This window comes from Buteo buteo, chromosome Z (assembly GCF_964188355.1).
Source record: "Buteo buteo chromosome Z, bButBut1.hap1.1, whole genome shotgun sequence".
In the NCBI taxonomy this organism is placed as follows: Eukaryota; Metazoa; Chordata; class Aves; order Accipitriformes; family Accipitridae; genus Buteo; species Buteo buteo.
In genome coordinates this window covers 18,882,018-18,896,122 of record NC_134204.1, presented here as the reverse complement: position 1 = coordinate 18,896,122, position 14,105 = coordinate 18,882,018, and the positions used below count along the sequence as shown (strand labels likewise).

Here is a 14,105-nt window from a genome sequence, read left to right as displayed (position 1 = left end):
ACACCACCAGAACTACTCCACAGGGATGGACCACTCTGAGAACCTCTGACTCACCTTATTCCAAAGCAAGCAAGAAAAAAAAAGGTGTTAAACACAAACCACAAAATACCCATGTAGAAGGTTTAGCATAGCTGTTATTTAAGTAATAGGCTATCACATTAAGTGGTTCAAACCAAATGAAAAAAAGAAAAAAAAAAGGATGAAGCCAGTACCTGTATCATACAGTTTTAATTGTTTCTTACCCTATAATGTAGAGTAACTTCATCCCCAATCTGTTCTGTTGTGTTAATAGCAGTAGGGACAGTATCATTTGCTGCAATTATAACATGGTGCTCTTTGAAAACACTGTGGGTTAAGAAAAAACCACAAAACTCCAATAAGCACACAAACTTCATAAAAACTCTAGCAGTTAATAATATAGGTCTTTTCATTATTTCATGAATCCTCCAGGACTAGTCTTGCAATTGAGTGCACTGCTACTTCCACTGAAGTTCAACTCATCCATTTTATGAGTAATACTGACTTTTTATTATGTACATTTTAAATGTTTTGTTCAGATAAAACTACAAAAAGAGCAAATATTGTTCCCCAAAATAATATATCAGGGCCTGATTTTGCTGTTCTTACTCTAGCTGTGCAGTCCCTTATCCTGAGTATTGCCATGTAAAACAGGCAGGGTCCTATAAAAGACAGAACCAGGTAAAAGGAGAACAAAACCAGCATGTTCTAAATTCAACCTTATTCCCTATGAGACAAACAAAGGCTGGATTTGAACCATGAAATGCATCCAAAATGAATTTGACTTTATTATTTACACCTGCACACCATGCAATGTAGTCTACTGATAATATTTATAATGTTTTTCAGGGATGGAATTTAATTGAATTCTAGTTATTTCTGAAAATAAAGTGTACTACAAGACCTGCATTAAAGTTTACATCCAAACTGATAAAAGCAAACCCCTGAGAATCTAAAATTAAGGCTAATTTTTGAAGCTGGAAATTAAACAGCACGCCATGCAATATCACAGTAATATAAACTCATGGCCATCAGGAAGCTGGAAGTATTTGCTTTTTTATGTACCTGAAACACCTTTGAATGAATAGAGCCAAGTACAAGAATCAACAAAAGCTGCTGTTGTACTTGCAAACTGCAGATTAAACTTAAATAGGTAAAAAGGAGCTACATCAAGATAGGGACAGTAACTGCTCTTTTCAATGAAGCCTGTTCATGAGCTTAGAAGCTGTCATCTGTAGATACTGAGCACAGCTCAACAACAAAACGATACTATATTCTCTTTGAACACCTCCTATTTACTGTGCTAGCAAATAAGGTACAGAGAAGCATCAATACCTTACAAATATTAATCCTACTTCATATTTTACTGGAATTGTAATGTGTCCTCTGTTGTCACTCAGGGTCTCAGGTGGTTCTTCACTGTCACTAAAATAAAACAACATATGCCACTCAGATCAGACTGTGCAGATGCAACATGACTACTAGGTGAGAAGGGATCTTAAGAAACTGAAATACCTACAGCTCTGGATATAGAAACACACTACTCATTTCCCGTTAATTACTGTCTCCTAGAAATAAATTCAAAAGCCTATTTCCAGTAACTAAAAAGTTAAGTCAGAAATGCATCTTTGTTAAAATTACAGACTGCAGTTGACTGAATAAAAATGGACCAAGGAAGGGCCACTACTCTCATACCATCTCTGGATTTTGCAGGGACAGCAAACACTGAGGGCAAGTGCATCCCTTTATCACAGACAACTTCTGCAATGTTCTTGCTCTTTGAAGGCCTGACCTTTGTGTTTAGCATAAACTGTGATTCATGCTAAAGTATGCAGTAATTTTGTAAGAGAATAAACCTTTTTTGAAGGTAAAACTAGTGGAAATTATGCCTCATTTGTGACTCTCAGGCTCTAGAGGCAAACAGCTATTTATTTAGTCCACTCAGTCCACTGCTGAACCCAGTACATCTGTAAGGCTGCCAGCTCTACCGATTGTTTAACTACTGCTGAGTTCAGAAAAGTCATCCTTGTTTTACTACGAAACACAAAGCTGTAGGGCTTTCTAAAAAAAAAAAATAAAAATCAGAAGGTAAACAAATAATGATTGCAACTAACCTTGTTGCATATACGTGAACAGTAGCATTTTCCAGGAGATATGATGCATTGAATTGGAATGATATTTTGAAGGAAATCTGTTTAGAGAAATATGTTACATATTTTAAAATAATAATAATAAAAAAAAAGCACAGTAATATGGTTAGATCTGGTGAAAAATGTGCAAATTTTTGCTATGTTTATCTATGGAATACGTATTCACATTTTAACACTTTTCTATGAATGAATCCACTTTTTTGAATTTGTCCCCACCAAGAGGAAATCTAATAGTTATCACTTATTAAACAGAAGCCTCAAACTTTCAGAACTGAGAAACCTCAGTAAAACTTATTATATTGTAAATTAGAAATACATAGCTAAATAATTCTTAATAGAAACCAGCTGAACTTGCAAGCAATTTATCAAAACCATTTTTTTTTTTTCTCTAATGAGCTAGAAACAAAGCTTCAAAGCCTGGCAATTACAATGGAGATGAGCTCTCTATAGAGGGCAGCTGGAATCTCACTTAATATGTAGTAAAACACCTAGAATACCAAATAGAATTGTTTACATTGTAAATAAATGACTACTAGGTCTCACAAAAATACCCTACACATTGTAACTAAGACAAATTATCACAGTTTGGCACTACATGGAATTTGGGAAGACTGTCCCAAACATGCCACTCTTCATATCCTGACACTTAAGGGTAATTTTATATGAAGCAAAAGTTTCACTCTTTGTTACTGTACAGGATTTTCAGCTCAGACTTTCATTTTTCCTTTAATGTGTACAAATATTTACTACAAAGTGACCCAGAGAAAGTTGTTTTAGATGTTTCTTCACATTAAAAAAAAAAAAAAAAAAAAGAGCCAGGAAGAGGCTTTAAAAAGGGATGTATTAGGGATGCTTATCAGTGAATCAGAGATTAACTGATTTCTGAATGCAAAGGAGACTATGAAATATCTAAATTTAGGGATTATAGCTAAAGACAAACTAACAACCAAAGCATGAAAGGAAAAGGTTAAAAATCCAGTGAAGCTGGGAATGGAGCATTGTGGGCACTAGCAATGGGTAGTATGCTTATTTGGCTGCAAGAAAGTAACAGCTGACTTAATTCCTACAAGTCCAAGACACAAGCTGGAACATGTATGTGGAAGGCAATGTAAGAGGACATCTCTCCTGATCCTCCCTCCATTATGCATCTGCAACACAGACCTGATATGACAGAGGAACAGAGAAGAAACTGCCAGGAAAGACAGTTGGTCTTATTTGCATGCAATTTGCTATTTCCCAATTCAGTATCAGAACTATTTAAGTGAGACTTAGATGCATACTTTTAAAGGCTTAGTTCAGCTAAATCTCCCTCACTATTCCAGCAGGAGCTACAGGCTTATCACTACTGGAGCTGTTCAAGTGGAGCTTGATTTTAAGTGGGCTGCTTGCTGGAAAGGCCTCTCGCTCCTGACAGAGCAGAGGTGAAGTCTTGATGTCCAGCTCTGGCAGATCCAGGTTAGCATTTCCACATACCAACTTACTCTTTTTTCAACCAACTGACTAAATTTTTTTGTACAAAATAACTAAAGTCATAGGCTCCAACCTCTGGAAAGCCACAGTATCTAATATCTTATCAGTATAGCCTAACCAATATCTTCTTATACACCTGGAGACAGACCCTTCTGGCCAGCTGTGCCACCTGCCTTCTGACAGCATCAAGGATGGCAATATGCACCTACTACCTCCTCACATATCACAGCTGGCTGAAGATCTGATGTTTTCCTATCTGGCTCAGTGCAGTTCATGTCAAGGATAGCTTGGGAAACATGCATGGACAGGTTTTGGGGTGAGCATAAGAGAAAATAAATTCAGAGGTGATAGGGACTGCCCTGGCCTTAGAACAACATGGAGCAAGGAGAACTTGCATGCAAGGGGACTTTTTACCTCTTCTGCAGGTTTTAGAAATGGATATCCCACTTTACAGGTGATGTTGTCAATAGCTTCACAGCTATCTTTCTGTATATCCTAAAGGAAAAAGAAAGTGAAATCATGACCTTGTGCAAACTCTTTTTAAATTTTGACTAAGCAGCAAGGGCCTGTTGAACATATATACCATTGCTGGTTTTTCATTGTCAAAACATCGTAAGAGTCAAAGCCTTAACTGAAGTGGAACAAAAATAGGAAGCCAAAACTTCGGCAAAACAATTTCCACCTATGGATATCTACATCAATTAGTAGTCATTATTCCCTTCCAGTGAAAGTGTTTGGAACATCAGCAATTATAGATGAACTGGACATCATGCAAATTAGTTGTGGGGTCTAGCAGATCAACATATGTATAAGTACACAGTTTTTACATGTGACTTTGAAAATATGTTCCTAACTTGGCAATAAAAGTGACATTCATACTCCATAAATTACTGCCAGAGAGTCAGCAACAGTGCTATACGTCCCTGACTTCTCCTAATGTCCACCATCAGGACTGTTGATAGAAAACAAACTTCTCCTAATGTTTCCCACCTGAACTGAGGTGAATTCGTAGCACATCTGCCGAGGCAGGCAGAAAAACAGCTACTTTAGAAATGCTATCTGAGGTAGGGATGAGGCAAGCACCCATCTATGCTGCCCCACCAAGACAGTGCTTTTTCTATACACATGCAAAGGGAGAATTCTACAGGCTCAGGAGCTGTACTGACGAGTAATGAGGCACTTCTGGCTCTACAGATGTACAGATGATTCATGGTGCTGATGTTCATCTAAGATGCAGGCACTTACTGTCTAAGTGTCACTGTGAAACTTGCATCTGCAGTTAATGGAGGCTAGGCGAGAGTCCACTCAGGTCAAAATAAATACAGTCTTTTAGTGGGAAAAGCAAGGATAGCACTCCCAGGGAATCTCTTCCAATCAAATGAGATGATGCCAGAGCAGTGAAATTCAGGCTTAATAAAAAGGCTTCCTCAGATCTCTCTAGCAATGTAGGTTATGATAAATGGGATAATGTGAAAAATTCCTACCTCAATGCCAGCAAAAATAATATTTGGAGAATACTGAACCAAAACCCTGGTATTATAGGCACTGTCTTTTTTATTCTTCACAGAGAGCTGGATGGTGAACTTATCATTGCGTGACTTTACAAGGAATGGAGAAGAGCTGTAAAATAAAGTAAAAATGTTGGACACCTTAACTTTTGAATCTGTTTTTAACATAAAGAGGAACTTTTTCCAGTGTCCAGACTATATTGTTTCTGATTTGGAAATTATGCCACAGCATTATCTTATTAGACTACAGAATTTATAATTTACATAGAAATTTTGTATAGATATCAAGTGATACAATAAACCCAGTGTAGTTACCTGTCTCCAGCTATGCTTGCTTTTACATTCAGAACAAGATCTGAAATGCATTTATTTTTGGCTCCACAATCTTTTGTGAAAGGAATCTGCAACAATAGTATTTTTATTCTCAATTTTATTACATTTATTATTAAAATTAAATACTTGCATTTTAATTCATTATCTAATTTTATATAAGGTCTTCTCTTTGACAATCAAAGAAGTCTTCCCTAATATTAATCAGTTAAACATGCCAAGATCCTGTAAAATGCACAGAGGAAGCATAAGCTTTCTACTCATTCCCTCCTGAGTGGTTCATCTAGACTAGAAAAAGAGGCAATAGGAGAAGTATGAATAATGCCAAGCACCATCAGACTAAATGACTAACATCCCCCTGCTCTATCTATGTAAAAAATGACAATAAAATTGCTTGTACTCTCTTCTATCTTCAGTTAACTCTGGAAAGCTTTAAAACCCCAGGCTGGCACCCAAGCATATTGGATCAAGCTTTTCACTCCTGAAGACTCATTTAGAGGAAACATCTTCTCAACACACTCAACAACCCTCCCTCTTTAGCCAATTTGTGGACAATATTTTCAGCTCTTGTGTGGGCTATGAATTTTACCTTAAATACTTTGGTTATTAATACAGAATCTTGCTGACTTACATATTCAGATACTGAATTTGGCAGGTTGCTATCAAGAACAGGTCCGCTCTCTGGATCAGAAAAATTGAACTCCAGCAAAACCTTTACAGAGTCCTGAAAGTCAGGCTTATCCTAGAACATAAAGAAAGAAAAAAATTGCTGTTAGGGACATTCACTTTAATATCTAAGGAGGTTAGAAAAACCCAAACAATGCTGAGGTAAAATATTTTTCAGTCACTCTGTCACCATCCTTGCTAGAGAAGGATTTGAATACTTGAAATTGATGATAAAGCATATACTGTGCAAGCCAATCCTTACCAATAGCTACTAATGTTTTTGTGTATTTCATCATAAAAACATCACATAGCCTGAGCATATCCAACACAGTTTCATTTAAGAATGTCTCAGAACAGTCCACTCATAGACTTTCCTCTTTTAGTTGTGCTTAAAGGATCAGTAAGATGAACAACAGCAGTATCACCTTGTATGAGGTCAAACTGAGGCCTGCTGTTAGGATATGTATTGTAAATTTAAGCAAATTAAGGGCATCATTTATCATTAGTTTTGAATTACGATACAACTGTGAAGTTACTAAATATTTAAAATGTGGGTGGCTTATAATATGCATCTTCAGTCACTCTGCACATCAGTTACAATCTGGGCAACTTCATGCTCACAGTTGCTGGTTAGGTTTCTGTTTTGCAGTGAATAAGTATTCTCTATCCCAAACCTAATCTGTAAGGTTTTTTACTACATTTTAGCAGGATGAATGGCACCAATAAGCAAACTACACTTCTAGCTCACATGCTACTGCTGAGTTTTGAATGCACCTAAACTACTAACCATGATAGCTGGTTGGTTCCACTAAGTGTTTTATGCTCTTTCTTAAGACAGACACAAAGAGACAAAGGTAAATAGACTGTACATATAAGTAAATAGCTTGTATCTGTGTACATATACAAATACATAAATCCTAAGTAGTAAACAATTTTTAGGTACACTTCTTAAGATTAATTCTGGATACAGATTTTGTTGCCTAATTTACAATTAATGGAATACACCTGGGTTATTATAATGTCAGCATGAGAAAAACACTTTAAATGATTTACTTGCCAACATGTAGAAGTTATGTTTAATACATTCTGACCCTTTGATAGTTATATTTTTTTGCATCTTCCTGTCACGGCTTTCTGTGAACAAACTTCGAGATACTTGTCTTTGTGAGTCGAGAGTAATCCAATACTGCAGACCTGCAAAGGAAGTTGAGATCAATATTATCAACCAAATTGCCTCTACACATTCTGTTTTTCCTGAAGTATCTTAAATGCACTTTGAATAGTACTTTAGAAGAATTGCGTTCCATTTTTTGAGAAATAAACAAATGCGAGCATAGCAGTTTTAGTGCGTAAGGATTCCATAGCTTAGTGCTTATCTACTTACTGGATTCAAATGTATCTTCCTTCGACTTTAGTCTGGTCTTAAAACAAATTGTGGCATTTATGCATATTGTTTTTCCTTTATTTATCTGACAATTTTGTTGTTGGATATTGATGCTTTTGGGTGTAAATTGCATGGAAACATTTACTTCAGCCACATCACGAGACCTTAACAAAAACACAAGGAGAGAAAGTGCCCTGAAAATAATAGCAGCAACTTTTTTTAACTTAGGAATGAACATACAAATAGTGCAACATTCAATATTAAAATACTCATATGTGATGGTCTAGACAAGTAATTAACTATACACTCTCTATATAGTACCAGTAAACAACAAATTACAGAGAAAATGGCCACAGGGTTTCTCCATAGTGCTGTACTTTTTTGAGAACAGATATCAGGTGAAAGGAAATATTCTCAAAAGCATTTAAGCAACTCTATAGAGCCAGTTCAATTTTAAGAGACTGAAGGCCCAGACCCATCCTCAAGGGTATCCACAGATGAACATATTGCTATACATAAGCTGGAGGGTAGTGTGCCATCTCTTAGGCTGTGGGTAGATAAACAGGCTGAGATTCACTACCAGTTTGCTTCACTTTAATTCCCCTTTGCCCCTGTCCCTGCAAAACATTCCTGCCTCTCCCTTTACGCTGGCTCAGCTCCCTTTTGGCCTCAAGACAGAGTATGCCAGCATACTAAACCAGCAGAAAATTCAGCTGGCAAAATACCTTTCTTCACATTTGTGATCTAAACAATGCAGTGAGGGGGCGTCTCACTGCATTTAGAAGTGGAACTTTTAGAAAGACAAACAACCAGATGAAGGTGAGGAGAAGCTGGCAGCTTCAGGATGGTGGCAAGACCTGACAAACTTGATCACCTAGCAGGTGAGTTAGGTGGAACAGCAGGACAGGGAAAGCAAGGAGCTGGCTTAGCAATTGGCTTACCAGAGAGAAATCGTTTGTGTGCTTTGGAAATGAGGGATTACATGTTACCTTATTTCTCTTACTGGTATTTTTCTGTTCTCCCTTAAAAAGTATATTGTTCATTATGTCATCTGAATCATGCTCTTTTGTAAAGAAAATTAATTCACTGCTAATCAGAAAGTTTAGTTAAATTTTTCCAATATTTTCTGCAGGGAGTCAAACTAGACATTTCTTATTAGGAAGTCAGATGAGTTTTCTTAGTGACCCCTTTGTATTTGAACCTGTCCTTGATATTGCTATTAAGATAATATGCAATATAGTGTGAAAAAGAGAACACTTAAGGGTTTTTTCTATTTTACCCACTACCACAGGAGGAATCAGTTTCTATTTTGAATATGGTCTAGAAGGACAAGGTCTTCATACTAGGCTAACAAGCTTTGTAAAACATTCCTGTATTCATTACTGTCATCCATTAAGTCTTATATTCGTTCCTCCAGAAAGACATGAAAATATGAAGATTCACAGCCAGTGTCAAAGCATGAGATGAAAACACTATCCTCACAACCGTCCAAACAGTAGTACATGCACGTTACACTGGTATCCCAAGACAAATGGGTATTTTCTGGCCAGACAGCTGCTGTGAGTATCCGTACCAGAAGAGGGCAGCCCCACCAAGGCCTCCAATGGTGACATCGATCAGCCCGTCATCGTTTAAATCCATTTCTCCATGCACAGACTGGCCAAAAAATTTCACTTTTTCCCCATCTCCACCTGATGCAATACGCTGTGAAAAGCATCAAGATGTTTATGCAGTGCATACTGAAAGATAACAACATTCAAGATGTATTTGTTGGCAGTTAGATGGCTTTTAAGACTCTTTAAATATATTAAATTTTCATTACAATTTTCCTAAAATGATTACCATGGTGCTGAACACACTACAAATTTTCAGAATTGCAAAATATCTACTTTTCTGACTGTACAGAACATGTCAGAAGGTTTCTAATAAAAAGATGCAAATATATTTTCTAACAATATTAGAGTCAAATTTGGTTAAATCAGTATGAGTTTAAAAGTAAGAGCATTTTAAAAAAGAAGCTGTCATGACAGGTCAAGTCACAGTTTGATACTACATTGGGAAGACATGGGAAAACAGGATTTGTACTACATACACTTACAGCAGCTGCCAATCTGCGAAGTTTTACTTCATACCTGTGAATATTTTTTACTGATTGTGTTGCCACGGCCATGATAAATATAAACAGCTCCCCGATGATCATCCTCTAGGGGAGAACCTATTACAATGTCATTATATCCATCAAGGTTGAGATCCCTCACTGCAGCAATCGCAGTCCCAAAGCGTGCACCGCAAGGCTCATTCTTAAGAACTTTGCAGGTGTCCTGTTTTAACGGTGAACAGCATGTTTGCTTTAAAGGTTCGAGACTCATCTGATATTCAAACTTCGTCTGTGAAAGAACAGATTTAGAGTTTGTGGATTTCCATCATCATTTTAGCAATGCAGGCTTTTAAGAGCTCCTGTCCAGAAGACAAACTGATTAATTAAATTAAACAATTACATCCTATTCCTAGTCATTGACTGCACTGTACAAACTGTGATTCTGTAACTATAATAAATGTTCTTTCTGAGCAGTGGGTGGGAAAGACATTCTTGCTCCCTCTCTTTCTACATCTAGATGCTTCTGCATATTTCTTGAAGTTAGAGGTTCACAGGAAAGTACAGTATTGTAACAATATTTGGATGTTTAAAAGCTGTTGGATGTACGGGGTTTAAGTTGGTAAGCAAGTCACAAGGATACTGGAGCACACACTTTTAGGATGGATGAGCCCTACTGTTCCCTAATCCATGAAAGCAAAAAGAAGACGTGAAAGAAAATTAATCCTATGAATTTGCATCTATGCCATATTGTAGCTGACAGGATACAGGGCTTATCTATAGAATATACTCCTGTATTGTGCTTGCATGGCAAGGTTTTGGTGGCAGGGGGGCGCTCCAGAGGCGGCTTCTGTAGTAAGCTGCTGGAAGCTTCCCCCATGTCTGATAAAGCCAATGCCAGATGGCTCCAAGACGGACCCGCCGCCAGCCGAGGCCGAGCTCATCAGCGATAGTGGTAGTGCCTCTGGGAGAACAGATTTAGGAAGGTAAAATGTTGCTGCGGAACAGAAATGGCAGCTGAAGAGAGGAGTGAGAACATGTGAGAGAAACAACCCTGCAGACCCCCAGGTCAGTGAAGAAGGAAGGGGAGGAGATGCTCCAGGTGCTGGAGCAGAGATTCCCCCTGCAGCCTGTGATGAAGACCATGGTGAGGCAGGCTGTCCCCCTGCAGCCCAGGGAGGTCCACGGTGGAGCAGATATCCACCTGCAGCCCAGGGAGGACCCCACGCCGGAGCAGGTGGGTTCCCGAAGGAGGCTGTGACCCCGTGGGAACCCCGCACTGGAGCAGGGTCCTGGCAGGACCTGTGGATCTGTGGAGAGAGGAGCCCACGCTGGAGCAGGTTTTCTGGCAGGACTTGTGACCCCACAGGGGACCCACGCTGGAGCAGTCTGTGCCTGAAGGACTGCAGCCTGTGGAAGGGACCCACGCTGGAGCAGTTCGTGAAGGACTGTCTCCTGTGGGAGGGACCCCACGCTGGAGCAGGGGAAGCGTGTGAGGAGTCCTCCCCCTGAGGAGGAAGGAGCAGCAGAGACAACGTGTGATGAAATGACCCCAGCCCCCACTCTGTGTCCCCCTGTACTGCTGGGGGGGAGGAGGTAGAGAATTCAGGAGTGAAATTGAGCCTGGGAAGAAGGGAGGGGTGGAGGGAAGGTGTTTTAAGATTTGGTTTTATTTCTCATTACCCTACTCTGATTGGATTGGTAATAAATTAAATTAATTTTCCGTAAGTCAAGCCTGTTTTGCCTGTGATGGTAATTGATGAGTGATCTCTCCCTGTCCTTATCTCAACCCACAAGGCTTTTGTTGTATTTTCCCCCCCCTGTCCAGCTGAGGGAAGGAGTGATAAAGTGGCTTTGCTGGGAACCTGGAGTCCAGCCAGGGTCAACACACCACAACTCCATTAGAAAAAAAATCTGAGAAAACAAGAGTTTGAGAAGAAAGTTCAAAAATAACCTGTATTATGGTCTCAGTTGTCAAAATTATGTTTCTCTGTTTTCAACAGGCCATCTTCCCCCCACTCAAATTATCATATTTCTTTAAAATCAGGATATGAATACAGTAAGGAGCATGTTCTGTTCCTGGTCAATAAGCATCATCCTTACCTTGTTCAGACCATAAACATATACTTTCCCTTGCTCCTCTTTTTCAGTTCCCATATACATAGGAGCTCCAACAAGAAGGAGGTCTGTAAATGAGTCCCTATTGATGTCGATTGTGGTAATAACACCTCCAAAGTATGACCCAATCTGCAGGAAAACATAAGGTATAAATCAGAGACAGAGTCAGCAACATCATGCAACATTTCCTATGCAGAGACCTGTTTCACGGTTGCTTACAACAACGCCAAATGTTAACCATTAGGCAGATATTTTCTTTGGTACCCAGAAGATCTTTTTGGTCTGTTTGCCTTTGAAGCTTGCTGTTTTAGGGTTTGTTGTCAGATTTTTTTATTTAAGAATGGTCCAGTTGACTTTCAGCTCTCCTGAGTTTGAAACGTACAAATGGTGCCTTCTACCTGCTAAGGGAAGTAGGACCTCTTAAGAGAGCATTTGAATAGAAGTGTCTTGGGGAAGCTAGTTTTTTCTTCAGTCCCAACAATAATACATGGAAGGAGTAAAATCAATGGTTTTAGGCTTGCCAGGGGAAAAAGGTAGGATGGTGGACAAAAGCTCTGAGACAACATAGTGCAGGCAGTCTCCAAAGTTCCCAAATTGCCGCTAAATGCAGAGGAACAAGATCTACACAAAGAACTAGATACATTCATGGGCTGGGTACAAGGTGTTGGATGTATCTGATTACATTCACTTCACAGCTAAGGTAGGCACCCTGCATTTCCTTTACACTCAACATAAGAAGCAGTATCTTCTAGTGCAAGATGCACCTCATCTCCCAGAAGATGCTTCAAGTAGACCAGATCCCTCAAACCTTAAAAATGCCTACTTTCCTTCATTGACTCTAAAGGACTGATTGATTAGCTGAGTTGCAGACATCAGCTGTAAGTGAAAAATTAGGTAACCTGAATTCTCCTGAAAGAAGCTTGTACTGCAGCCTGGGGAGACCTGAGTAGGCAGGTCTTTCAACCCTCATATGTCCATTATATTACACTACTATCTTTAATTATGTGATTACATGTTGGGTTTTTTCCTGCAGGAACAGCTCTCAGTGAGCTGCTACTCCATATAAAAAGCAGCTATTTAATATTTCATGCTATCCCAGCTGATGCTCTTGCACAGAACCCTCCTTGTCACACCTGTTTCCTCTCAGTGACATACCCCTTCCAGTCAGCAGACAGTGAAAATTTCAAGTACCAGAGATGGCTACAACCACTTTGACACTGGTGAAGGTTAACCCTCAAAGAGAAAATTTCCAAGGGTCTCTGACTACTGTAGAGTCCACTTTCCATACTATACCAGAGCATCTACCTAACCTTTCCTTGCTTACAATTCCTAACCTGATCTTGCTTACAACTCCCGGTTTCATTTGCTCCTCTGATGCAGAGTTTTCATTTGAAATTATTATTTCTATTTCTCATGCCATATTCCTCTCATATGTTAATCATGAATGCATACTTACTTGTTCTCCATTTAACCTCTGAAGTACTTGTACCTCTTTTCCTTCCATTTTATAAATGATAACTTGGCCAGTGTGATTGTATCGTGGCTGTCCTGCTATGTACAGTACACCTCCAGGTGTCAATGCTGAATTCACAGTGTATCCTAGGAAGCAGAAAAGAAGTCAAGATGCAGTACACAATGCATTAAAAATAGTTGCTGCAATTCAGAGCCTTTTTAAGACTTACTCTACAACTAGATGTTTAGCCCTACTTATGCTAGAGAATAATAGCAGAGTTAGTTAAAAGGGCTGGATGTGTATTTGCCTACCAACTCAGAGCCATGAACACCACTGTGTTAAACCTCTTCACAGGCTGGTGAGTCATGTTCACTGTGCCATTCTCGCATGGTGTAAGAATATGATGGTATTGATGAAATAACTTGTGAGTAGTTGGTTGAAAAGCTACTTTCAAAGAACAGTTGTTACTGGTTCACTGTCAAACTGATGGAGTCTTCCAAATGTGATTCTGGGAGCATCTTGAACATAGCTCTGTTTAATATTAACAACAATTTAACAACTTGGGTAAAGAAAGACTTGAAAAATTTGAAGACGAATCAGAGCTGTGGCAGGGTTGCAAGTATTATGGAGGATAGAATCTAAATTTAAAATGACTTTACTAAATCTGAGATATATAAAAAATAGATAATGGCATTATGCAAAGAAGACAGTGTATTTAGGGTAAAAAAAAGACATTATTGTAGTGTTGACTCTTCATCAGTGAAAATACGGCTTAAATGAGATAACAGAGCAAACTGAACCATGAGGTGTAGAAAGCAAAACCCAGAGGAGAGAGCAAGGCCACTGATGCTTTTTGGTAGTAAAGGCTGAGAGGAAAACAATAGCCTGTCAATATGCAAAACATTATTATAAA

At 38.8% G+C, this 14,105-nt stretch overlaps 1 protein-coding gene across 1 annotated transcript in view; it reads right to left on the bottom strand.

Moving 5' to 3' along the window:
• The window catches only part of ITGA1 (integrin subunit alpha 1), a 77,051-nt gene that overhangs the window by 11,516 nt on the left and 51,430 nt on the right, over nucleotides 1–14,105 (bottom strand). The window contains exons 12-24 of the mRNA XM_075021114.1: nucleotides 13,196–13,338; nucleotides 11,725–11,868; nucleotides 9,659–9,913; nucleotides 9,100–9,230; nucleotides 7,527–7,690; nucleotides 7,200–7,336; nucleotides 6,108–6,218; nucleotides 5,462–5,547; nucleotides 5,123–5,258; nucleotides 4,053–4,133; nucleotides 2,133–2,209; nucleotides 1,354–1,443; nucleotides 243–345 (exon numbers count right to left, since the gene is read on the bottom strand). Coding sequence (XP_074877215.1) covers nucleotides 243–345; nucleotides 1,354–1,443; nucleotides 2,133–2,209; nucleotides 4,053–4,133; nucleotides 5,123–5,258; nucleotides 5,462–5,547; nucleotides 6,108–6,218; nucleotides 7,200–7,336; nucleotides 7,527–7,690; nucleotides 9,100–9,230; nucleotides 9,659–9,913; nucleotides 11,725–11,868; nucleotides 13,196–13,338 — 1,658 coding nt within the window. The remainder of the gene's footprint in view (nucleotides 1–242; nucleotides 346–1,353; nucleotides 1,444–2,132; nucleotides 2,210–4,052; nucleotides 4,134–5,122; nucleotides 5,259–5,461; nucleotides 5,548–6,107; nucleotides 6,219–7,199; nucleotides 7,337–7,526; nucleotides 7,691–9,099; nucleotides 9,231–9,658; nucleotides 9,914–11,724; nucleotides 11,869–13,195; nucleotides 13,339–14,105) is intronic.